The sequence below is a fragment of the Mesoplodon densirostris genome, chromosome 16 (genome assembly GCF_025265405.1).
Source record: "Mesoplodon densirostris isolate mMesDen1 chromosome 16, mMesDen1 primary haplotype, whole genome shotgun sequence".
Classification (NCBI taxonomy): domain Eukaryota; kingdom Metazoa; phylum Chordata; class Mammalia; order Artiodactyla; family Ziphiidae; genus Mesoplodon; species Mesoplodon densirostris.
The window spans coordinates 26,515,805-26,541,616 of record NC_082676.1 but is presented as its reverse complement, the minus strand read 5'-3'; the positions used below and the strand labels follow the sequence as shown (position 1 = coordinate 26,541,616).

General features: G+C 44.4%; 1 protein-coding gene across 1 annotated transcript; it reads right to left on the bottom strand.

The window, feature by feature from the left end:
* On the bottom strand, positions 1-20,986 carry COMMD7 (COMM domain containing 7). Its single transcript, XM_060077659.1, has 9 exons — positions 20,491-20,986; positions 12,933-12,986; positions 12,731-12,833; positions 2,739-2,795; positions 2,620-2,657; positions 2,067-2,157; positions 1,700-1,749; positions 1,280-1,328; positions 1-740 (listed from the first exon to the last, which is right to left on the bottom strand). Exons 1-9 carry the CDS (start codon positions 20,572-20,574, stop codon positions 664-666), a joined length of 603 nt encoding a protein of 200 aa, XP_059933642.1. The 5' UTR covers positions 20,575-20,986; the 3' UTR covers positions 1-663.
* Between the last annotated feature and the right edge of the window lie 4,826 nt (positions 20,987-25,812).

The following is a 25,812-nucleotide window of genomic DNA, read 5'->3' as shown; positions in this document are numbered from 1 at the left end:
TTCTTCAGAACCTTTTTTATTCTTCTTCTAACCACCAGAGAAGGTCAGCTTGAAGCAAAACAAGCTGAAATTGCCTCAAAAAGCCCACCTCATTACACACAACAGGGCAAAACCTGAAGTGAAGTCTCAGTTTATTTCAGAGCAGACCCAGCATGTATTCTTACACAGGTGTCCACTAAAGACTGATCAGCAAAGCACCACCACTACAAACATACAAACTCCGCTGGGGGCTCCCCCGTGTGTCATTCACGGAGTCCACCTCTTCCTCAGCCATAAATAAGCCCTTGTTCTTTTGCGGGGAAGGTCATCAGTGCGTATCTTGAGCGATAGACCATTTGTTTACTCTGGAACTTTGAAAGGGAGGTGACTCAACTTATTTCCTCCCCTGCATCTGAGATGCAATTGCTTCTCTGAATATCTAAACGGTGACCTGGGAGATAGGTCGTGGAGGGTCCCTCAACAAAGACTCTTCAGGACCAGCCTGTCAGGCTCCTTAAGTACTTAATCCTTTGTTTTTCAGAAACCTTTGCACCTGGGCTCCGAAGAGGCAAGCAGGCCCAAAGAAGCGGCCACAGGCCTGGGAGCGAGAGGCCTCTCGGAGCAGTCACCGGGGAGGAGGAGGGGGCAGGGAGGGGGCGAGGTGGAGATGCAGGGGGACAGAAATCAGCTGAAACACTCCATGCTGGTTCTGACTCGCTCCATCTCGTGCAGGAAGCTGTAGAACTGAGGCAAGGTTAATTCTGGGGAGAGAAAATGCAGCTTCAGGTGAATGTTTCCAACTCCACAGAATCATCCAAGAAAATGAATTTCCACCCAGAGACTTTCTTTTTCTTTTTTGGTTTAGTACCTCTAAGCAGTTCTTGACAGGTAATTGATCATAGTAAAGAACTGAAGCCTTGAACATTGAAAGTTCTCAGCTCCCCAAGAAAAAGGAAGGGGGTTATTTAAAATGGCATTAACTCCCCAGCACAAAGGGATGAAAGGGGGTCATTCAGGACAGTAGACGTGGCTCCTACAGCAGGAGTTTCTTGCTCTTCGATTTCGCCATTCCTACCTCACCCTTTCTCTTTTGCAAAAAGATCTAAAAGTCTTCAAACTGTGGGGTCTCCAACCTGCTGATGGCTTATTATTTATGAGAGCAAAGGCAGCAGAATGGTGACTCCACAGCTTGGTTATGACTTTTTCTTCTGGAAAAATGATTGGTGGTGGGCTTCACAAACCCAATGACTGAAGAAAACATGGAAAAAGGGAAAGGGCTCTAATGGGAATTTGGACTCACCTATGTATAAATTTTCAGTGTGATTTCCTTTCTTAACCACCAACTTTAACTGATCCAAAACGGAAAAAGAGAAATAAAACATTTAAATTAAAATGATGACAACTGGGCAAAGAAATTCCTGAAACCTGAACTATCACGTAAACATCAAAGCATCCAGCATCTAACTTGAGAGTTACTAGGGAGCAGTCTGGATCGTCCACCACCAAAACTTCTAACAAATTCCGCAATTACATGAACAATCAAACTTTCAAGAATAATATCCAGATCCTATTAATCTGAAAGTAAGCGTGTTAGTGACTATATCTTTGGCTGACCACATTGCTCTGAGATACAGAAGGCACTGGATATTAAAGAAACCCGATGTAGATTTAATAACAAGTCAAAAATCTCCCAATTTTCAGAGATGAGGAGAAGACTTACTTGTAAAAAAATACTTCCCACTTTTTCCAGTTCGCTGCTCCCAGACGTCACTATGACACAAAAGAGAAAACCAGTAAGTGACTGGTTGAGGACTCACTCTGAAGACCCCAGTCTTGCAAGTTGTACAGCAGAAGCCACGTGGGGGCCAGTATGAGGACAGCAGAATGTGCTTTTCAGGAAGTGAACTTATTGAGACCCGTGGATAGAAAGAGCTGCCGAATGTGGACAGCGACACACAGAAGCAGGTGCTGGACCCAACAGTCTTGGGGGAACCAAGGACACCTCTTCCCCAGCAAAGTCATCTGAAAGCCTCTGCCACCCAACCCTACATCACCCAAATGACCCAGGACTGGCTCTAACTAGTTACCTCCAAATGTCCACTCCATATCTATAAGCTGGTTAATCATCAGAGTCTGACCTATGGCCCATTGAGCAAGGGTGGGGGCATTCTGTTTCCACTGGAACAAAAGCAGAAAGCCAAAGTCATAACAATGGGAAAAATCCCCCCTCTTCATTCCGCCCCCAACACAGCATGTTTAGTCTTTACACAGACAGTGGTAAGCATGCAGAACGAAGGGCTCGGCCTGTGTGCACAGACCTGGGGGCTGGGGGGAGTCAAGAGGGGCAGGAGACAATACAAATGTTTTCTTTTATTCCAAGATTTAATCCAGGTTGGAACAAAAACGGTATGACATTTATATTCGGTCAAATCAGAGGGAAAAAAATTAGAGATGCACTGAATAGTGCTGTTTAAAAGCTGCATGTCTGTCATTTGCATGAAACCAAATGAAAAACATTAAGCTGGGAAACGACACACGATGACTGACGGTTTTTCCTTAGTCAGCATTTTCCATTTGTTTCTTTTCATGAAGTAAAAGCAAGCGATCTTAATTAACCTTGATTAGGAGGAATTATGATACCTTTTCAGAAAAGTAAGTGGCTTTCTCCTCACTGAGACCTATAAGGGAACAGAAGGAGACATGAACACAGTGCAGGGCTGCAGGGCCTGTCACCCTGAGCAGCCTTGGTGGTCACCTACCCAGAGTTATGAAATCAGCCCGGACCTGCTCAGCTGTGAGACTCTTCTTCAAGGCACCTAGGAGGGAGGGGAGAAATCAGTCAAAGAGGGCAAATCAATCAATCAGCTGGCAGTAAGTATTTAATGGGCACAACCTAAGTGACCAGGATGACAACAGGAATGAGCAGACTCAGTTCCCTCTCAGCCAGCTGGGGAGGAAGGAGCCCCTGAGACCAGAGAGAACGAGGCAGCACATTTTGGGGTGTTTGTTGTGCCACACACGTGTTGGGCCCTCCAGAAACTATGGATGAGGTCAGAGACAAAAGAAAAGGCTGTATGGACTTGGGGATGCGGCACTTGATCTGAGGAAATAAGGCCACAGACTCCTGGAGCCAAGTGCGGGAGTTCAAGGTCAAACAGGGTGCAGGGGTAATAGCCCAGAGCTGCACTGTGTGATCCATAACCACTGAACGTATGTGGCTCTTTATTTATTTTTTTTCTGTTTTTGGCCACACCACGAGGCTTGCGGGGATCTTGGTTCCCCGACCAGGGATGAAACCTGGGCCCTCGGCACTGAAAGCGCTAAGTCCTAACCACTGGACCGCCAGGGAATTCCTCTCTTTAACTTCTAATGAATTAAAATGAAAGAAAATGTACTATTCTGTTCCTCAATTGCATTAGCCGTTCCAAGTGCTCAATAGCCACATGGGCCCAGGGGCCACAGCACTGGTCAGGGCAGATTATATATACACTGTTCCCATCTACATACTGGCCAGCCTGCTGCAGAAGATCAGCCCTCAGGAAGTAAACCCAGGTGGACTAAGCAGTTTGGCCTCTACAGTTCCCAAGTCACTTGCAGAGGGGCTATCAAGATCTCCCCTCAGGAGCCCTGGGAACCCCCCACCCCGTGGGAGCCGCTTTGTTCTGCTTGCAGGCTCCCGTTCCTGAAAACAAACTGCTGCCAGCAATCCGGGCTTCTCAATGTTTAACCCGCAGGCCACAGCCTCGAGTCACGATTTGGCAGCGGCTTTAAAATTTTCCACTTCTTAGTCTTCCAGAAGATGACTAATCAAAGAGTAAGAAGACATCCACCACCATCCAGGGAGGGCCCTGAAGTAACACCCTAAACCTGAGCCTCCACCCCCATCGCACTCCAGAAAAACAACCCTAAAGGCTGTTGTCCCCTGCAAAATAAACCATGTCAACAAAGGGAGGAAATCTTTTATCTGCAAAATCAGACGGAGCAAGGAAACCACCGGGAAATAAAAAAGGCAAGACCCCAGGAAACCTTGGCCATAAAAGCTCTCCAAGAAGGCGGCTACATTCCAGACACTCCAAAGAACTCCTGGCTACCACGGCAGCTCAAATCCAATATTCTGTTTGATGATCCCAAAATACTCTGAAGTGGAGATTATTATTGTAACTTTTAATTTACCAGGAAATTAAAGATCAGAATGATCAAGCTTCTGAGGGAGAAGATTTGGCAAATCCATAGTCAACGACTGCACTGCCAAGAACTCAACTGCAGCTATGCCCCCCAAATACACTGAGATCTACGTGGGCAGCTGTGCAGCAATGTGGGCAGGAGAGATGAAATGTCAGCAACAGTACATTGGTTTTGGTGCATCCACACAACCGCCTGGGCGCCGAGGTGATTTTGTTAAAACTTGAGTCAGACCATGTCTCTCCTCTGCTCAAAACCCTCTTAATAGCTCCTGTTTCACTCACAGCAAAATCCAAAGCTCTCATAATGCCTGGCAGGATCTGGCCTTCTTTAGAACCCTAGGCTCTCTCCCTTGCTTAGCTCTTCTTGTAATTTGCTAGGCAGGTTCCTACCTCCAGGAATTTGCCCTTGCAGTTCCCTCTGCTGGGAACACATTTCCTCAAATCCGCACATGCTCACTCCTTCACTTCATTCTGGAATCTGCTTGAATCACACCTCCTCTGAAAGGATCCCTGACCATTCTTCAAGTATACTTTTCTGCATCGCATTTATAACTACCCAACTTTATGTTACATATTTATTGTCAATTTTCCCACTAAAATGTCAGATTGATGAGAACAAGGACTTGGTCCATTTTGCCTACTGCTGTGTCCCAAGCTCCTAAAAAAGTGCCTGGCACCGTTCATTGGCTGGCACTCAATAAACACATACTGAATGAAAGAATCCATACAGTGGAATACTATGCAACCTTTAAAAAGAATAAGGTAGCTCTTGATGTGCCTATTTGCAAAATATAATTGAAAGAAGAAAAGGAAAGGTAAGAACAGTCTGCACAGTGTAATCCCTTTTGCATAAATAAAGAAGTACGTATTATCTATTCTTATTTCTAGCTTTAATTATATCCTTATTTTATAGCTAAGTAGACAGATGTGAGGCATATTTTTTCTGAACATATCCACAAAAAACTTAAGAGTGGATATGTTTTGGGAAAGGGACTGGGTGGGACTTTGTTTTTCTTTGTGTCATTTAAAAATGTTCTAGCTGCACGCTGGTTTTTTTATGTGAAGACAGTAAAATTGTGAGCCATTTTTGTTTTCTTTCTTGTACTTTCTATAATTAAAAAAAAATGTCCCCCACTCCAAGAAAAAAAAAATTAAATGAATTGCTCAGGGCCACAACAGCTGGCAAGTGGCAGAGAAAGTTGCTTACAGGCCAGAGGGTCCCCAAACCCGGGCTCTTTCCACACTAGGTCATTCGGAGATGCTGTCGGGGAGGCAGTACCAGGCCACGCCTTGACAGTGACCGACAACAGAGGCTACCAAGCTGCAGGGGCCACAGCAAGCTCTCCGTCCCGATGTCACCTCATTACCTGGGGCAGGCAGGAGCCATACTTTAGAAATATACATATGTATATATATATATTTGCATTGTGCTAGGCCTCAAGCCCTTAGCTTCTTTTTCAGCTTTTTCCTTTGGTGATGCCTTTGTCCTAAGTGCAAGACAGGCCTGCAGCGTTGACCCTATGTCAGATAGAACACTCTGAACTCCAGGGCTGGAGTCACCAGAACATGTCACTAGGGGAAATCTGAGAATGTCCTTTAAACACAGATAACCATCTGGGATGGTTTATAAAGTCCTTGAGCTCCACTTTTCACTGGAACTGGTTTGCCTTAGGCAAACCCCCATTGCCATCAGGTAGGATGGGTGACAAGACAGAGGTGTATGTGAGGGTGAGGGTTTCAGGAAACAGTTGGAAAATTAGGAAACACTATTCTTCCAGCCAAAATCTATGTAAGTTTATTCAGTATAATAAGGGAAGCCCAAGCGACAGAACTAAGCCTTGGTGAAGAGCCCTGGAGGAGGAAGCAGATGGGAGAGCACAGTGAGCCCCATTCATTCAGTCATTACTGACCCTGAAGGCTGACCAGCTGAATCCACCCCTGCGAGGTTCACGGGGAAACAGAGGTCATGGTCACTGTACACAGATGTACTGAGCACCCACTATGTGCCAGCACTGTGCTGGACCCTGGAATACATCAATGAACTGAACAGGCAACAATCTCTGTTCTCCTGAGGCTCACAATCTTTTGGGAGGAGAAAGACCAAAACAATAATGTAACAAGTAGGTAAGCCATATAGAGTATTATTGAAAAGTGCCACAGAGAAAAGTAACAGAGCACGGTAAGGTCAGGAACCCTGGGGAACTTAGTTCAACATTTGATTAAATACCATTTGTGACTATTGTTCAGTGCTGATTATCCCTTTTTTGGCCCAGCCAGACAGACTCCTTTGGGAGTGGGGAGAGGGAGTTATCACCTTTTCTTAAAAAACAACCAGTTACTGAGTACCCACAAGGGCCAGATATCTTGCAATGTATTAAAGTAAAAACCGCTTAAATTATGGCCCTATTGTGAAGTTATCTGTAACCTTTTCTAGGAGACAACTCATGATGCTAATGACAATCAATCATCATACCAGTGGCAGTGTAGCTACCACTCATTATTGAAGCAAGCGCTTTACATTTATCTTTCTCCATTCTGGGGGAAGAAATGCTTTTTCTTAATTTTTATTTTTAAATTATTTTCTTTTAATTTTTCTTGGCTGCGCCACACAGCTTGTGGGATCTTAGTTCCCCGACCAAGGACTGAACCTGGCCCCGGAAGTGAAAGCGCAAGTCCTAACCACTAGACCGCCATCTTTCTCTATTCTTGCAACAATGTATGAGCTACCAGTATTAGCTCCATTTTATTCCTGAAGAAACTGATTCTCAGAGTGGTTAAGTGATGTGGCTCAAGGTCTCAGAGCTGTTAAAGAGCCACAGTGACAAGTGAGCACACAAGGGCCACCTAGGAACCGAATGCACGGTGGGGGCCCTATCGGGATCCTGATGAGAACACCACTTACAAACAAAATGTACGAGACAATGGGGAAGTCTGAACACTGACTGCATATTTTAATTTTAGATACGATAATTGCATAGTGACTTGATAAGGGGGAAAAAGTCCTTTATCTTTTAGAGACACATAACTAGGAGTTGAATGAACTGAATGAAATGATATGATATCTGAGATTTGTTTAAAAATAGTCCAGTTTGGAGAGCAATGAGGAGAATTAGTGGGGCACAGATGAAGCAATTCGTCCATGGGATGATAAAGGTTGATCTCAGGTGCTTTTAAGAATTACATACTGGGCCTCCCTGGTGGCGCAGTGGTTGAGAGTCCGCCTGCCGATGCAGGGGATACGGGTTCGTGCCCCGGTCTGGGAGGATCCCATATGCCGCGGAGCGGCTGGGCCCGTGAGCCATGGCCGCCGGGCCTGCGCGTCCGGAGCCTGTGCTCCGCAACGGGAGAGGCCACAACAGTGAGAGGCCCGCATACCGCAAAAAAAAAAAGAATTACATACTAAGTAGTAAAAGAAAAACATTGAAAAAAAAAAAAAAACCCAAACCAAAAACCCCACAAGCTTTGAGCTAATCAAGGGAGGTTCTAGCAGCAGCTTTTCCACTGTAAGATCTTAAGTCACTTCCCCTCTCTAGGGCTCTGTTTCTTTATCTCCAAGACAAAGATCAGACTAGATCAGCACTTTACAAAGCTTTTACTTGACCCTCCCCCTGCCCCCTTCCCCCCCTCCAAAAAAAGAAGAGGTCCATGGTTAACTGTTTCACAGATACTGGTTAAGCAGGCTGCTTTACTGCAGGACTTTTCAGAGCCCGAGATATGTTAATGTGTGTGTGAATCTCCAAGATTCCAAGGCTGGGGGGTGCGGGGACAGTATTTTATGACCCTGTCTGGCCACTGAAGTCTTTTCTGGATGAAAACAACAATCTGGGGGAAGATTGATCCGGAGAGTTCTCGAGGTCCTTTCAGCTCTAACAAGCTGCACTTCTACAATGAGGTCTTACTGCACAAGCAGGACCAGGATGAGGGAAGGCGAAGAGAATGAGGGCCTTACACTTCAGACTAGATTGGGGAAGGCCCTGAATGCCAAGTTAAGGACTACAGAATTTATTATGCAAAATAAACAGTTGAGAGGAACAGCAGGATCCAAGGATCCAAGTTGTACTATACTCCAGGGCAAACTGGAATCTGGGATGGGAGAACAGAAGCGGAGATGTTGCTGCCGTAACAAGGCATGAAGGGCTAAGAACATGTTCTGGGATGGCAGCCTTTGGGACCGAAAAGAAAATGGCACATTGGGAATTCCCTGGCGGTCCAGTGGTTAGGGCTCCATGCTTTCACTGCCGAGGGCCCGGGTTCAATCTGTGGTTGGGGAACTAAAATCCCACAAGCCGTGCAGTGCAGATAAAAAAAAAAAGGAAAAGAAAATGGCACATCAGGCCAAGGGATGAGAAAGAGGCCAAGAGACTTACAAGCTACCTCAGATGCTTAGGAGATGCTCTGGAAGAAATGGAGAATTCAAGCAGAAAAACTCTGCAGGAAGAGAAAAGTCAGATTGCATGAGAACAAAAAGAAGAGTAAAACAAATTCTTGAGAGCTACTGAGAAGTACAGCAAACCTGAGACTTCGATTCTAGAACTTGAAAAGCTTGAAAAGCTTTGGGACATTAAATAGTCAAGAGGTGAATTCAGATCCTCTCCATTAGATGAAGGAAGGAACGTTCTACCTGATGATCTGATATCGAGGCAAAGGACTGAATAAGGACTAAATAATGTTGAAGTTCAGCAAGCACTGTACTAACTCATTTATTCCTAACACCAACACCATAAACTGCTCTTATTATTCCGTTTTTCAGATGAGAAACTGAGGCACCAAGAGGCTGATTTGTCCAAGGCCAAATAGCTACATTAGGTGATATGACCAAGACTCAAATCCAAGTGAGCTTGCAAAGCCCATCCCTGGAACTCAGCATACCTCAGTGTTCTCTGCATCTATAGAAAACAGTCTGCTTGAAGAATATACACCCAGCATCCCCTGGGAGGATCACAGGGTCTCCCAAGTTCAGCTCAACTCACCTAGCGTGTACTAAAAGCTCCTGCTCTGTGTCTTCACTTTACTTGTGACTGTGGCTTAGGAAAGTAGTACAGACATGCCCCTGACTTCAAAGAACTGTCTGTTAGGGCCACGAGATAGACACACACAAAACAGCATGATCAACAGAAAACAAAATGATTAGAGTCCAAAATGAGAGCTGCAGATAAAAGAACCTATCTCGGTTGTTGAGAGGAAGGGGAGGTCACCATGGACTGAAATGGTTTGGGAAGACTTTCTGAAAGAGGTAGAACAGAGGCTGGAGCGCAAGGATGAGGAGGGATTAAGGCAGTCTGGCAGGATGGAATGCGGTGGGGAGCAGAGATGAGAAGGACAGGAAAGAACCGAGGCAGGGACACCAGACAGAGATATCCTGAAAAACCAGTATCCACAACAGCTCACAGGTTTCCCCATTCCCACAGGTGTAGGCTAGACAATGGGAATAAAGAGAATAAGTACTCCTGATTCTGCACTCTGGGCACCTGTCCTACGAAATGCTCACCTAAGTTAAGAACATAGATTTTCTAAGGACGTTCACTGCGATATTGTTTCTAAGAGTGAAGAGTCAGAACTAAAATGTCCAGCAACAGGAAATGGATTAACTAAAAGAAGATACATTCAGTCCAAGGTACACTGCAGTCATCAGAAGAACGAAGTTGATGTGGAGAGATCTCCACGATGTACTAGGTCTGAAAAAATGCAAGCCGCAGAGCAATTCTATGGTTTATTACCATTTGTGAAAAACAAAACTACATGAATGTATACGTGTACGCCTGTCAGTGTATACAAAAATATAAAAAGATATACACTGGACTTCCCTGGTGGCACAGTGGTTAAGAATCTGCCTGCCAATGCAGGGGTCACGGGTTTGAGTCCTGGTTCAGGAAGATCCTACATGGTTCAGAGCGGCTAAGCCCGTGCACCACAACTACTGAGCCTGCACTCTAGAGCCTGAGAGCCACAACTACTGAGCTTGCATGCCACAGCTACTGAAGCCCACACGCCTAGAGCCCATGCTCCACAACAAGAGAAGCCACCGCAATGAGAAGCCCACGCACCGCAATGAAAAGTAGCCCCCGCTCGCTGCAACTAGAGGAAGCCTGTGCACAGCAACAAAGACCCAACGCAGACAAAAATAAATAAATAAATAATAATAATTTTTTTTTTTTTTTGCGGTATGCGGGCCTCTCACTGTTGTGGCCTCCCCCGTTGCGGAGCACAGGCTCCGGACGCGCAGGCTCCGGACGCGCAGGCTCAGCGGCCATGGCTCACGGGCCCAGCCGCTCCGCGGCATATGGGATCCTCCCAGACCGGGGCACGAACCCGTATCCCCTGCATCGGCAGGCGGACTCTCAACCACTTGCGCCACCAGGGAGGCCCAATAATAATAATTTTTAAAAAAGGATATACACCAAAATTATACTGTGATTATTCCTAGAGACAAGAGTGGGATGAGAGTAAAAGCGGATTTTCCCTTTGACTCTCCAGAGCTCTGCAGTTTTAAGTTTATAATGAAAATTTATTCCTGTGTTAAAAAGACTGCAAGTTCCCATCCAGCCTTGTGGTTCTCATGCTTTAACCTGCCATGAGGGCAAAGAATGCAAGAACTGCACAAACAGAGGATCATAAAATTTCACAGCTGGAAACCTCAGGGATGTTCTGATTCACACCGCCTGAACCTTAGGAGCACAAGACACGGCAAAGGAAAGGATCTGCACTAAGATATAACAGAAGGCCCGACAGGAACAAACAAATCAAGCACCCAACTTTTAATGCACCTTTGTGCTGAGATCTTGGGAAGATCAGCTTATTACTGATTTTTAAAATATGCAAACTGGGGATGCTATTTTACCTCCTCTCAGCCCGGTTGACATTTATTCATTCCTTAAGACTGGGCTCAAATGTCATGTCTCTCTTTAAATAAAATTAACTTTTAATTAAATTGCCAAATTAATTCTTGCAACTTTTTAGACAAAACATAGCTAAAAATAAACAATTAAAACAACCTGCAGGGCTTCCCTGGTGGCGCAGTGGTTGGGAGTCCGCCTGCTGATGCAGGGGACACAGGTTCGTGCCCCGGTCTGGGAAGATCCCACATGCCGCGGAGCGGCTGGGCCCATGAGCCATGGCCGCTGAGCCTGCGCGTCCGGAGCCTGTGCTCCGCAACGGGAGAGGCCACAACAGTGAGAGGCCCGCGTACCGCAAAAAAAAAAAAAAAAAAAAAAACAACCTGCAGTCCTACTACCCAGACAGAGCCACAGTTAACTTTTTTTTATGCAAAAATAGGACGGTGGCAGACAGTATTAAACAGAATACTGTGAAAGGTTTTCCATATCATTACATTTTCCTCAACAGCATCTTTTTAAATTACTACATAATTTGAAAAATAAGAACAACCTTTTGCTGAGGTACTGTGCTAAGCATTTTATTTACATTATCTTAATTAATCTTCAAAAGAACTCCATGCACACACCAAAAACAAGCTTAGATGGAGGGGAACAACTGCTGGGGGACGGTTGTTGCTAGGGGTTGAAAGAGATCAGGTACTTAGCCAAAGTCACACTACTTATCAAGGGCCAGACTCACACTCAGGTCCTACTAAGTCAAACTGAATTCTTGACCACCGTGATACTACTCCCCTCTAAAAATGGACCACAACTCGTTATACCAATTTCCAGCTGCTGGGTAATTTGATTGCTTCTAATTTTTCTCTGTCATAAACAGTGCTACGACGGACAGCCCTACAGCTCAACCTTTGTGATCACCTCACTTCTGGCTAGAAACTTTCTCTGATTGCTCTAAGGCAAACCCTGCTTCTCAAACTATCTGCAGCAAAAGACCTATCTTTAAAATTTTTCAATCCATCATGGACTGATATTTTTGTAAAATACAATGAAAATTAATTCCTAGAACTATGAAATGAAAAAAACACATACAAAATATAAGCCCCAGGCTTCCCTGGTGACGCAGTGGTTGAGAGTCCACCTGCCGATGCAGGGGACACGGGTTTGTGCCCCGGTCTGGGAGGATCCCACATGCCACGGAGCGGCTGGGCCTGTGAGCCATGGCCGCTGAGCCTGCGTGTCCGGAGCCTGTGTTCCACAACAGGAGAGGCCACAACAGTGAGAGGCCCGCGTACCGAAAAAAAAAAAAAAAAAAAAATATATATATATATATATATATATATAATATATATAAGCCCCAAATGGTTACAATGGTCAATTACATGTTTATGTATTATTTTGCCACAGTTTTAAAAAAGCCCCATTTAAAAAAAGTAACTGACTGAAGAGACTTCATCAAATTGTCATAAAAGTTTCTAAATTCTTACTCTCAGTTTCTGCACCTATCACGTAGAGGACCAAATAAGTCTGGGCACGGAAGCTGGGATGCAGACCGCAATTATACTCTCCCATGGCTATCTGTTTACCTGGCTTCCCTTCCTAGACTGCAGTCACGCCCATGTCTGGTTCACTACCAAACGCTCTGGCTCAGTGCCCAGAGCACACTTGCCAACCCGGTGGATTGAGGGAATGTTCAAGTAATGTCTCTGGCCTTGGCTGCCGGGAGAGGCTACTCACCATGTGGAACCAGGAGGAGGCTCTTCACGATGCCTCTGAGGGGGCCGAGACTGATCTGGTTGGTGGTGGCAAATTCAGAGAGCTGAGCCAGAAACCTTTCCACCTGCAGAGAGGGGAGAGCACAAACCAGGCCTTCACTTGCTAAGCATCTCAGGACTGAAGGCCCGCACTCGGGAACGCTCCTTATCACAAGATACTTTACCTCTTTTGGCTCAGTTAGGAAGTGGAAGAGTACTTCTGTCAGGGCTGAGAACTTCTGTGAAGAGAACACAGAACATCAGTAAAATTCTACTCCTGGGTCAGTGTTCCCACATCCCATCCTACTACAGCCCCTTAAGAGAGAAGAGGAACACACATGTTGATACCTGTTTTGATCACCTTAAAGTTACAAACATTCATAATTTGAAAATATGTAAGCACACCAATGCTCACTGCAGCTCTATTTACAATAGCCGAGATGCGCAAGCAACCTAAGCGTCCATCAACAGATGAATGGATAAGGAAGATATGGTACATGTATACAATGGAATATTACTCAACCATAAAAAGAATGAAATCTTGCCATTGGCAACAACATGGATGGATGTAGAAGGTACTATGCTAAGTGAAATAAGTCAGAGAAAGACAAATACCATATGATCTCACTTATATCTGGAATCTGAAAAACAAAACAAACAAAACAAAAACAGACTCACAGATACAGAGGGGAGAGGGGTGGGGTATGAAGTGGGCTAAGGGGATTAAGAGGTACAAACTTCCAGTTACAAAATAAATTAGCCACAGGGATGTAATATACAGCATAAGGAATATGGTGAATAATACTGTAATAAGTTTGTATGGTGACAGATGGTTACTAGACTTATGGTGATCATTTCATAGTGTATACAAATGTCAAATCACTGTGTAGTACACCTGAAACTAACATAATATTGTATGTCAACTATATTACAATTAAAAAAAAAGCTACAAATATTCACAATACACACCATCAGTGTCAATCTATCTGTACCACTATATTGTCTGAAAAACTCATATATCTTATTGGGATACCTAGGCGATACATATTGAGAGATGGTGAGTGTGTGCACACATGTTCACACATACATCTCAAGGGTCTAAATACCACCCCTCCAACACCTCCCCCCGCATAAGACCTGAAAGGGAAAAATCACTGGAACATTCATAGTAGTTACTTTTTTTTCTTTTCTCTTTTTGTTTATACTTTCACATACTTATTATTCAAACGTAAGTCAATTCAAATATATAATTTCTCCCATTTTCACCCTCACAAATGGTAACATATCATATGAACTTTTTCTCTACCTTGCTTTTGAAAGAAGTTACTTCTGTGTGGCAAGATTTTAGATGATTTTTATTTTCTTCTGTTTTGTCTATCCATGTTTTCTGGGTTTCCTTCTCCCACAATAAACATCTTGTTGAGTATATGACAAAACAGTAAAGTTTAACATGTTATTATACACTGTCTTAGAAGAGTCTCTTATTCTTTTGTGCATGTGAACCTCTTTATCAGTACCGATTACTAAGAACTGAATAGGGGCTTCCCTGGTGGCGCAGTGGTTGAGAGTCCGCCTGCCGATGCAGGGGACACGGGTTCGTGCCCCAGTCCAGAAAGATCCCACATGCCGCGGAGCGGCTGGGCCCGTGAGCCATGGCCACTGAGCCTGCGCGTCCGGAGCCTGTGCTCCGCAACGGGAGAGGCCACAACAGTGAGAGGCCCGCGTACCGCAAAAAAAAAAAAAAAAAAAAAAAAAAAGAACTGAATAGATGTGTGTCCCCAAATTCATATGTTGAAGTCCTAATACCAAATACAGGGTATTACTGTATTTGGAGAGAGGGGCTGTGAGGAGGTGACAAAGGTTAAATGAGGTCATAAGGGTGGGGTGCTACTTGGATAGGGCTGGTGCCCTTGTAAGCAGAGGAAGACACCCCAGTGCTCTCTCTGTGAGCATGTCATGAAGACATGAAGGCAAGCCAGGAAGAGAGCTCTCACCAGGAGCTGAATCTATTGGCACCCTGATCTTGGAATCACCAGCCTCCAGACTGAGAGAAATAAATCTCTGCTGTTCAAGCCGCCCAGTCTGTGGTATTTTGTTATAGCAGCCCAAGCAGACTGAGACACATGTCATTACTTTCCCATGTTCCCTCCCAATGGACACAGTGTGTGTGGCATAGTGGGGAAAATCAACACACAAGAGTTTAAAAGACCCAGATGTGAATCACTGTTCTGCTGACCACCCAGTGTGACCCTGGGCAAGTCACTTAGCCTCACTGTGATTCAGTGCCCATTGGGAAAATGAAGGTAATAATACATAGCTTCCAGAACAGTACTAATTGGCACATGCAAAGCCTCCAGTACAGTGCCAGGCTAGAGGCTAAACCAACAGCAGCAATTACCACAGCTACAATTAAAGTCACTATGCCAATAGAGCCACCTTCCTGAAACAATATAACATTTAAACAAAAAAGATTACAGATACTTCAGCTCAGAGCCCCCAAAGCTATACGTGTAATATGACTGTCAAATGCATCTGCCCTTTTTCCCATGACACTAAACTCCACGCAAACCCCTGGCAAGGCTCTGTATTGTTTTATTCTAAAGTGTATTCTATTTTAAAATATAAAACTAGCGTTTGAAAATATAAAATATATGCAGAAGGTTTTAAAAAGACCCAGCTAACTTAAAAGAATATAAAATAAAAGGTCTTGCTGCCTCCCTGCCCCCTCCCACCTTAGTCGCACTCCCCAGGGTAGTTACTGCTAACACCTCTGTGGCCTTCCCATCATTTTATTTTCATTTAATTTCTTTTAAATACAAATGGGATCATATGGAACCCACTCCCTGCACCTCACCTTTTTTTCACTCAATTACATCTTAGAGATCAATCATGTCAGCAGATATAAATCTACCCAGTTCTTTCAACAACTGCATGACATTCAACTGATAAAGACTTAGCCTAATTTAGTTCCCTAGAAATGAACATTAATGGGTGTGTTTGTTGGTGTTATGTAAACGATGCTGCAATGAATATCCTCCCACATATTTCTTTGTGACATGTATGTCTATAAGATGTATTCTCAGGAATTCCCGGGAGGTCCAACGGTTAGGACTCTGAGCTTTCACTGCCAAGGGCCCGGCTTCAATCCCTGGTCAGGAAACTAAGATCCTACAAACCTCGTGGTGCAGTTAAAAAAAAAAAAAAAAAAGATATATTCTTAAAATGCATCCTAAGTCAAAGGATATGTGCATTTTTTATGTTGAGGTGTAGTTCAAGTACAATATTATATAAGTTCCAGGTGTACAACACAGTAATTCATAATTTTTAAAGGCTAGATTCCATTTATAGTTTTTATAAAATATTGGCTATATTCCCTGTGTTGTACAATATATCTTTATAGCTTATTTTATTTATTTATTTATTTATTTTAATTTTTGGCTGTGTTGGGTCTTCATTGCTGTGCGCAGGCTTTCTCTAGTTGCCGTGAGCGGAGGCTACTCTTCATTGTGGTATGCGAGCTTCTCATTGTCATGGCTCCTCTTGTTGCAGAGGACAGGCTCGCAGGCTTCAGTAGTTGTGGCCTGCGGGCTCTAGAGCTCAGGCTCAGTAGTTGTGATGCACGGGCTCGAACCCGTGTCCCTTGCATTGGCAGGCAGATTCTTAACCACTGTGCCACCAGGGAAGCCTTTTATAGTTTATTTATTTTTTACATAACAGTTTGTACCTCTTAATCCCCTACCCCTATCTTGCCCCTCCCCCGTTCCCTCTCCCCACTGGGAACCACTAGTTTATTCTCTAAGATATATGCATTTTAAATTCTGAGAAAATATTGCCAAATTGCCTTGCAAAGAAGTTGCATGGATTTACACTCCCACCACCCAACGGCATAGAGGTGTCTGCTTTCTCAAAACTTCATGGATATTCCTGGGAACACTTTAACCAGTGCTGGTCCAGGGGCTGTTTTTCTGCAGTATTTGTGATATTGGGTATCAGCCTTGCCCAAATGCTGATATAGTGAAAACAAGAACAGTCAAGACTGGCTTGAGAATGTGTCCTCAAACTGTGAGTTTTCCTCTATTTCTTTAATTTTTTTTTTTTTTTTTGCTGCAGATCTGTGAACTGTCAGATCTTTGGCCAACCGTGTTTCCTATGCCACCCGGGGCCTTTTAAAAAATGGGGCGACTGAGAAGGCCTCCAGCTGCTTTTCCATTTCCAGGCCTCAGCCTAGCACTCAGGCTTGGGCTCCTTGTGTGGTCTCATCCCTGCCTCTCCTCTCAAGAAGGGCCTCAAGCTACTGTGGTCTGTAGGCTGTTACAGACCCCCATCCCTATCTCCACTCTTCCAAAACCTCCTTATCCTCAAAGCCCTGCCAAGATACCAGGACACTCCCAACAAGAAAGGGACCTACCCAGATTCTTAAGTTCTGAGGCTCCCTCTTGGAACCTTACCTGGGGGCACTTAGAATTTTCAATCTTGATAAGGAACACAAACCTGTCTTAACAGAGAAGGTTCCTCCTCCAGCTTTGTAAGGTCAACTGCACCTTAATTATTGTCAGTGCACAGTAAGTATTTGTTGAATAAGTCTTCCCTAAACACTTTCCCCATTCTTTGCCTTTGTACCTGCATAGCTGTCTCTCCCTGGAATGCTCACCTGCTCATGAATATCCATGAAATCAAAATCTTAACTATTCTTACCAGTTAAACATATGAAAAGATGCTCAAGATCATTCCAGATAAGAAATGCAAATAAGCAAAACAAGGAGATACCAATTTTTCACTTATCAGATCTTCAAACTAATAGTCTGATGACACCAGTGTTGGTGAAAGTAACAGACATGCTTGCACACTGTTGAGAAGATAAACTGGGGCAACCTTTCCGGACTGTAACTTTGCAAAATCCATATCTACTTTTTTAAACAATCAGACCCTTTGACCTAGTAACTCCACTGCAAGAAGTATACCCTTCAGAGATGTTCTAAAAAGTAAACCCAGACACACACAAAGCAGTTTGTTGACAGCATTGTTCTTAAAAATAAAAAACTGAAAGCAACTTAAGTGTCTATTAATAGGGGACTGATTAAATTATGTTAGATCTGTTTCAAGGAATATCACACTCCCTTTTGTGTAAAAAAAAGGTTTTAAAGGATACCCATACATATGATGGCAGATTGCAGACTTTTTTTTTCTATAAAGATACATGAGAAACTATCAAAATGATGATTTCTGGAGACAAGAGAAATAGGTGTTTTTCTTTTAATTTTATACCTTTGAATACTGTCTGAATTTTCTAACTGTGTGTGTTGCTAGGTGAGAGACTGCAGACCATTTGTTTTCTTTATATTTTTCTGAATATCCTCTCATAACCACTCTAAAAGTGATTTTTTTTTTTTTTTTTTTTTTTTTTTTTTTGCGGTACGAGGGCCTCTCCTCTTGCGGAGCACAGGCTCCGGACGCGCAGGCTCAGCGGCCATGGCTCACGGGCCCAGCCGCTCCGCGGCATGTGGGATCTTCCCGGACTGGGGCACGAACCCGTGTCCCCCGCATCGGCAGGCGGACTCTCAACCACTGAGCCACCAGGGAAGCCCTAAAAGTGATTATTTTTAAATCCTACCTACTCTCAAGGCTCCATGTTACCTAGGACTGTCCATGGCATCAGAGAGCACATGCAGATCCACTCAGTGCTGTACCGTGTCTCCATTTTCTGACCTGCCCCAGCAGATCACAACTTCCCCAGCACAAGAGGCCTCATTCATCAAGGCTTTGTAAATCTCACTGGGTTTAGTGGCTATTTGGTACATAGTAGGCATTCAGATAAATACCCACCGAATAAGCAATAAATGGTGATGACAACATTAATACAATGATTCTTTTTCTCCTTGAGGCCTGGGCCTCAGACTTCAAGGTAAGTTCAGCTAACAGAGTGGCTACTCAGAAAAGTTTGATCACCCAAGAAAAGGGGGGAAAATGGCCCAAAGGACTCTGATAAGTTGCTCATCAGGAAAAAGCTTTCTGTATTAAAAACAAAGGTAAAGGTTTAAAGTGCGTTTCAAGGTTAGAAAATGAGTCCAGCTCTGATCTTAAAGGAGGTGGATTATCTTTGGAATACCAAGCTGGAGGTAACCTTAGAGATCATACAATCCAGAAGCTTTAAGAAAAGTTTTTTAGCAGCAGAATCTTTTTTATTGCCCAAATAGAAGTCTTTCAGAAAGCCCCAATACACAAACAAGTAAAAGCTAAACTACCTGATTGGGGAGATCACCTACAAAGCTCTATTCTAGTGTGTTTAATTCCCCAGGATCTGAAGTCAGGTGTCCGGTCCTGAATTCCTGGCTCCACCACTTCCTGGTTGCCTGCCCTTAAACAGGTCAATTTATTTCCCTGAACCATTTTTCTTATCTGTGAAATGGGAATGGTAATAGTACCTGACTCCTAGGGTGGTTGCAAGAACTCGGTGACTTAATACACATAAAAGCACTTAGAACTGAGCTGTAAAATACCGTGGCCGCTAGCCATGTGTGGCTACTGAGCACTTGAAAAAGGCTAATCTAATTTCAGATGTGCTTTAAAATACCCACTAGAATCAGAAACCTCAGTACCAAAAAGTGAAAAATCTCACTGATATATTTTATGTGGGTTACACATTGAAATGATAATATTCTGATATAGTGGATTACAGAAAACACATTAAATTCATTTCCTGTTTCTTTTGAATTTTTAAATGTGGCTAATAGAAAATGTAAAAGTAGACCTGAGGCTTGCAGTTCATTTTTCTTGGACACTGAAGCCGTAGAACATGACTGGCATTACAATTAGTGTTACTTCATGAGAAAACAATAAGTTGTGAGGATGTTGAGATGAAAGAGAGGGGCCCCACCTCCTGGGAAGTTACAACCCAGTGGGGGAAATAAATGCACCTTTGCTGTGATGGTGAGAAGTGACATTTTAACTTGCTTCATTTGTCTGACTTAGTGGTATGAAAGGGGCATCCCAACCAGCACAGGAGCAGGAAGACTTCAGGGTTGACTGGCTGGCACCTGCAGCCTGAATAGTGAGAAAAAGCCTTTGCCAGCTCCACTACCATCAGGGACCCGCCCTCTACTGTGTAGGGTACATGGTTTCTTTCCTTGGGGACTACCAGTATCTCCCTTAATTGGGGCGGATGGGAGTGGCGACGAGGACTGGATGTCATCGCTTGCCCACAGAGCCATTCTGGCCTGGCCATTACCTACACACACATCCCACCCCCTGATGACCTGCCCCCACTCCAGGCTCCTTCAGCCCCCTCGAGATGCTAAGATCCTCCTCAGTCTCCCCAGGACCCCCGGCCTTCCTACAAAATGTCTCAGTCCCTCGCCTGGCCCACCAAATTCCACGGCTCCCCCAAACTCCATCAGCCTCCCAAGGCCCTTAGTCTGTTACTTCGGTTCTCCCAACTCCCTTCGGCCTCATCAAGACTCCCCTCAGCCCCCCGTCCAGGACCCTGCAAACTCTCCTGGTTCCCAGGACCCCCAGAAGTCCCCCAGTCCCATTTCTGGGTCCCCGAGATCCCCCTGGGATCCCTCAGCTTGGCCTTAGGCCTCCCGAGATCCTTCGGCCCTCAAAACTGGCCTGAGACCCCAATTCCCCTCAGCCCCTCCCCGAATCCCTCCCTACCGCCACAACGCACAGCGGGCGGCCGCGGCCTAAACCGCCATCCCCTCCGGCGCCCCCGCCCGGATCCCGCGCCGCGGTCGCCCGGCCCACCTGCGCGCCCAGCTGGTTCAGCTGCTGCATGTCGCCGCCCACGGCCTCGGGAACGGGGTCCTGCGTGCAGTGCAGGCGGCCCATGGCGTCCGCTCGGCGCCGCAGACCCCCAGCTCCCGCGCCTCCCCGGACTTCCTCCTTCGCGCCGCCAGCCTCGCCGCGCTTCCGCAGCCGCACTTTCGCCACGGGCCGCCGCCGCCGCCGCGCTCCTCTCGGACCGGTTCCGGGTGCTCCCTCACCGAGCCGCTGACGCGCGCGGACCCCGGGTGGGGCGGGGCAGGGGCGCCCTCGCGGAGCCCTGGATACCCGAGACCGCTGTGCCCAGTCCAGGGCGCTGAGCAGCACAGCGGTGAAACGCGGGATTCCCTGCGTGATCTCCCCCTGGGCTCAGAGCTTGGCCTCTCGGAACCTGCTTCACTATCCGTAAAATGATCCCGGGAGTGGCGCCTTAAATGCGCTCACCCTCTTAAAATGTTTAGAAGATAGCCTGGCACACTGGAGGTCCTCAACCAATGGCTAGCTGCTATCATTAACATCGTTACTATGCATCAGAAGATATTTAGGGCATGCCTCCTAGATGCCAGGCACTGGGGATAGAAACGTGAACAGGCAGGCCAAGTGTCTCTGGGAGAGCTTGGGTCAGAGCAGAGCAATAAAAGTTCAAACCTGGGCTTGCACCAGCATCATCTGGAGGGCATGCCAATTGCTGGGCCCCACCCACAGAGTCTCTGACTAGAAAAGCCTGGGATAGAACCTGAGAATTTTGCATTTCCAACAACTTCCCAAAGACCAGAGTTGAAGAAACTCTGGAGTGAAGGAAACACTGACCCAAAGAAGTGCAAGGAGTGTGATAGTGCCAGGCAGGAAGGTGGTCAGGTTGGTGGGGGAGATTATTGAGACAGTGATAATCACTGCAGCCCCTGAAACATTTTAACCCCCATGCTCTCTTCCCAAGGACCCCTTGCAGCCCGAGATAAGTAATAATTACCCTGATCCCCACTGGACAGATGAGAAAACCAAGACATGCTCCTTGGAATCTAAGACCTGAGCCCTGCAAGCCCCAAAGCATCTTTACCTACCCCTGAGTCCAGCCTTGAGTGTAGGGAGAGGGTTCCTAGATACCTGGGGTGGGGCAGTGTGGGGAGGATTGGCTGGCTTTCTCCACCAGGCTTTTTTCTCTACGCTTTCCTAAAAATCCCTTCGGAAAGGGTATGAACAAATTCCTTCATACATTCATTCAACAGATAATCCTGAGTACCACCTGTGGGGCAGTTGCCCTGACAGGTGCTGGGATACCACAGTGACAAAACCAGATGCAGTGCCTGGCCTGGGAGAAGTCAGAGTTTAGTCAGGGAGGTAGACACACACGTGAAAAATCATGTGTGGGTGAAATTATGAAATGATGCCAAAAAGTACAAAGTGCTTTGAGAATGTATACAGGGCACCTGTCGAAATCCAAGGTACCTGGAAGAAAGTAAACCTTCGGGTGACTGACAGACAGGGACTGAACTCAGACCCCCTGACTCACTGTCCAGGAATTTAATTTTAAAATAGTTTTAACCTATTAAAAAAGACCCCTATCAGGGACTTATATTTCTTCATATCTTTAAGTATTAAATCAACTTTGTTCAGGTATAAATTATATACAATGAAATGTACCCATTTTAAGTGTGTTTATTTTAAACTTAAAAAAAATAATAATCTTGAGGAAACCACTAAATTTCCTTCATTTCTGCTCCCACAGTGACTGGTGCTGAGGCACTCAATAGATATGTGTGGAATTGAATGTGACAGAACATAGAGGAAGGGAAAGAAATTCACTTGAAACTGCAGCCCAACACCACAGTAGGACAGTAACTTTTTTTCCACATCACAGGTCATTGGGGCCGCTGTGATTTGTTTGGTTTTTACATATTCGGGGCTCTCCCACTTTGCCAAGCTATTTAATCTCTGGTACTCAAAGTGTGGTCCTTGGACCAGCAGCATGGACATTACCCAGGAGCTTGGTGGAAATGCAGACTCCCAGACTTATCCTAGACCAGCATTTTAAACAAGATCCCCTGGTGATTCATGATCACATTCAAGTTTGAGGTACAAATAATCACCGTTTTAAAATTCCTACCACATGCTGGGCTTTATTTTATGCACCCAAAGACATCCTGTGTATAATGTTAATACTTTGCATTGTCTACCTCTTGTCTCTCATATTATTTCTATTTTAATGTTTATCACATTGTGTTTTTGCTGTCATTTACACGTGTCTCCTCTGCTTACTAATTATGTTGTCTTGGGCAAATTACTAACCTTTCTGTGCTTCCATTTCTTTTTTCATTTGTAAAAATGGAGACAATAATACAACCTACGAGAAAAGATGACATGAGATAACGCTTTTAAAACACTTAGCACAGCAACTGGCCCACGGTAAGTGCTCAATAAATGCTTGTTATTAACAGTATTCCAATTTTTCAATCTTATAAAAAGGAGATGGCAATAAGAACCCTGGTACACAATTCACTTTCCACATCTGATTATTTCTTTAGGAGAAATTCCTAGAAGGGTTAAGGGATATCATGTTCTGACTTTCAGGGTTCAAAATAGCACTAGGATGACAAACTTTCAAGTTAGGGAGAGACTAGACCATGATTGATCTGAGAACACCCAGAAATTAGCATTTCAGCCTGAACAGGACCCCAGTGGCAGGTTAATTTCCCTGATGAGGACCCTGCTCTCCTAACCCACATTCCTCAGCCCTGAGAAGAATTCCAAGTCCTCTAAGAGAAACTTCAAAATCTCACACAACAGCATTCTTAGTTTCAATTATAAATGCTACAAAAACCTCATCATAAAATGCGGCATAATATTCTACTGAGCAAGAATATAATAATGCTCAAAATGAATCCCCATTGGTTGCCTATTCAGGTCTTTACAGTTTTTCAATTTTATTATTAAGAAGTTGGCAACTAGCAAGGACAGTAGATAAAAATTATCTTTCCAATGTTGTCCTTCACAATCCACTCTCAGATAGAAAGGAGTGGTGATTACTGTTAATGAGGTAACTTTGTAGCAGGAAATGCAGACCTGGGGCCAAGCCTCCTTCTAGAGAACCCCCGCCCCCAGCAGCTCCCATTTCAGCCTTAATGAGGGACCTTGCTCCCTTCATTCACTTTAAAATGTCCCTGCAGAGGGCAAAGGAGGCCCCCTCCCCCAACCCCTGCAAGTGAAAGGAGTTCATTAAGAAGTCCTTTCTCAGGCTGGAGGATTCCCACTGGGAATTTCACCAAGGGGCTAGGTTCTCCCTGGGAGAATTGTTGACACTTCAGGCTCTGAAATGCCAAAGGGCATCTTTTAAAAAATTAAACTTTTTATTCTGAGACAATTGTAGATTCACACTTACACTTTTAAGAAATCATACAGAGAGGCCTGTACCCTTTTCCCAGTTTCTCTCTGTGCACAGATCCCATCTTGCAAAGCTAGAGTGCAATCTCCCAACCAGGATATTGACATTGATACAGAGATACAGAACATCTCCATTACCACGGGGATCCTGCATTTTAGCAGGAGGGACAAACTCCAGATACTCTTTCTACCAAAAACTAGGGGAAAAAGTACTATGGATATTTTTATGTTTCCACTTGTGATTATCCTCATCATACCTTCAATATTATCTCCTTTATTATAAAAGCAGATAACAAAAGCCGCAAAATTACAGTTAGCCTAGCCTCTTCAAAACACCTATGTCATGAAAGTCATTAACAAAGGAAAGCTAAGGAATTTTTCCAGGTTAAAAGAAACCGAAAGGATAAGGTGACTACATAAATGCAATGTGTGATCCTAGAAGGAGGCAAACAATTGCTATAAAAGATACTATTGGCACAGCAATGTGAATATCCTTAACGCTACTGAACTGTACACTTAGAAATGCCTAAGGGAGTTCCCTGGCTGTCTAGTGGTTAGGACTCCGCACTTTCACCGCTTAGGGCCCAGATTCAATCCCTGGTTGGGGAAATAAGATCCCACAAGCTGTACAGCGTGGCAAAAAAGAAAGAAAGAAAGAAAGAAAGGGCTAAGATGGTAAATTTTATGTGATATGTTTTTTTTTTAACCACAATTTTTAAAAAAGACATTATTGGGACAGTTGAAATTTGAACATGACTTTAGATTGGATATAATATTGTATCAATGTTTAATTTCCTGAATTTTATCATTATACTTGATTTATGTAAGAGAATGTCTTTTTTCTTAAGAAATATATGCTGAACGTATAAGGTAAAGAGGGATAAAATGGTTCAAGAAAAAAAATGAGGAGGGGGTAGTGCAAATACGGCAAATGTTAACAATTGGTAACTCTGGGTAAAGAATATACAGGGATTCTTTGTATTATTCTTGCAACTCTTTTGTAAATTTCGATTTATTTGCAGAATACATTTTAAAGGTTTTCTTTTAAAAAGTTAAATGATCTTTGTTCCCATCCTGTGAGGAGAGAAATGATTTTCTATTTTAACTAATATATCTTTGAGTACTCACTCTGAGAGAGGTGTCTGACATTTATATGCATTTTCTTCCTTAATCCTCTCAGTAACCCCACCAGGAGGTCATAACTCATCCTTGTTTTTATAGAAAGGGGGATGGGCTTAGAGAGGAAAGGTTCTAATCAAGGTCACTTGCTGGTTAGGGGCAGGACTGAGGTTGGAACCTCCCAAACGTGCTCTCAGGATCACTCCGGAATGGCCTATTAGACTTCTTTCTCCATGTTATTTATTTATTTATTTTGAACCATGGACTCATATATACACTGTTTACACTATTTAGCATCTCGCCTTTTCACTTAGAAGCATGTCTTGTAGCTCCCTCCACATCAGCAGTTATAGACTTGCTATTTCCTTTTCAATAGCTGTATAGTCTGGATGAATCCTATCTGATTTAACCAGGCCCCTACTGATGGACACTGAGGGTTTTCCCATGTTCGCACTGTTACAAACAATGTTAGAGGAAACATTCCTCCATGTACAGACACTTGCACTCTTATGAATGGAGTTGCTGGGCCTTAGAATGGAATTGCTGGGTCAGTACCTTTTTTAAATTTTTTTTTATTTTTGGCCACACCACGGGGCTTGCGGGATCTTAGATCGCTGACCAGGGGTCAAACTCGGACCCTGGCAGTGAAAGCGCCAAATCCTAATCCACCGGACCGCCAGGGAATTCTCCCTGGGTCAGTACCTTTCATCTGGGGAGGATTTGCCTAATGCCCAAGAAGATTCGAAGTCAGCTTTGTGGAGACATTTGTCCGTTCATGGGACACATCTTTACTGAACACTTATTATG

What these genes read in the sequence shown, in the direction of transcription:
- COMMD7 (XM_060077659.1), bottom strand. Translation starts at nt 20,574, where the DNA reads ATGGGCCGCCTGCACTGCACGCAGGACCCCGTTCCCGAGGCCGTGGGC. An exon ending in TCCTAACTGAGCCAAAAGAG is followed by an intron (nt 12,834 to 12,932) that starts GTAAAGTATCTT and finishes CCCTCTCTGCAG; the next exon opens with GTGGAAAGGTTTCTGGCTCA. An exon ending in GGCTGATTTCATAACTCTGG is followed by an intron (nt 2,658 to 2,738) that starts GTAGGTGACCAC and finishes GTTCCCTTATAG; the next exon opens with GTCTCAGTGAGGAGAAAGCC.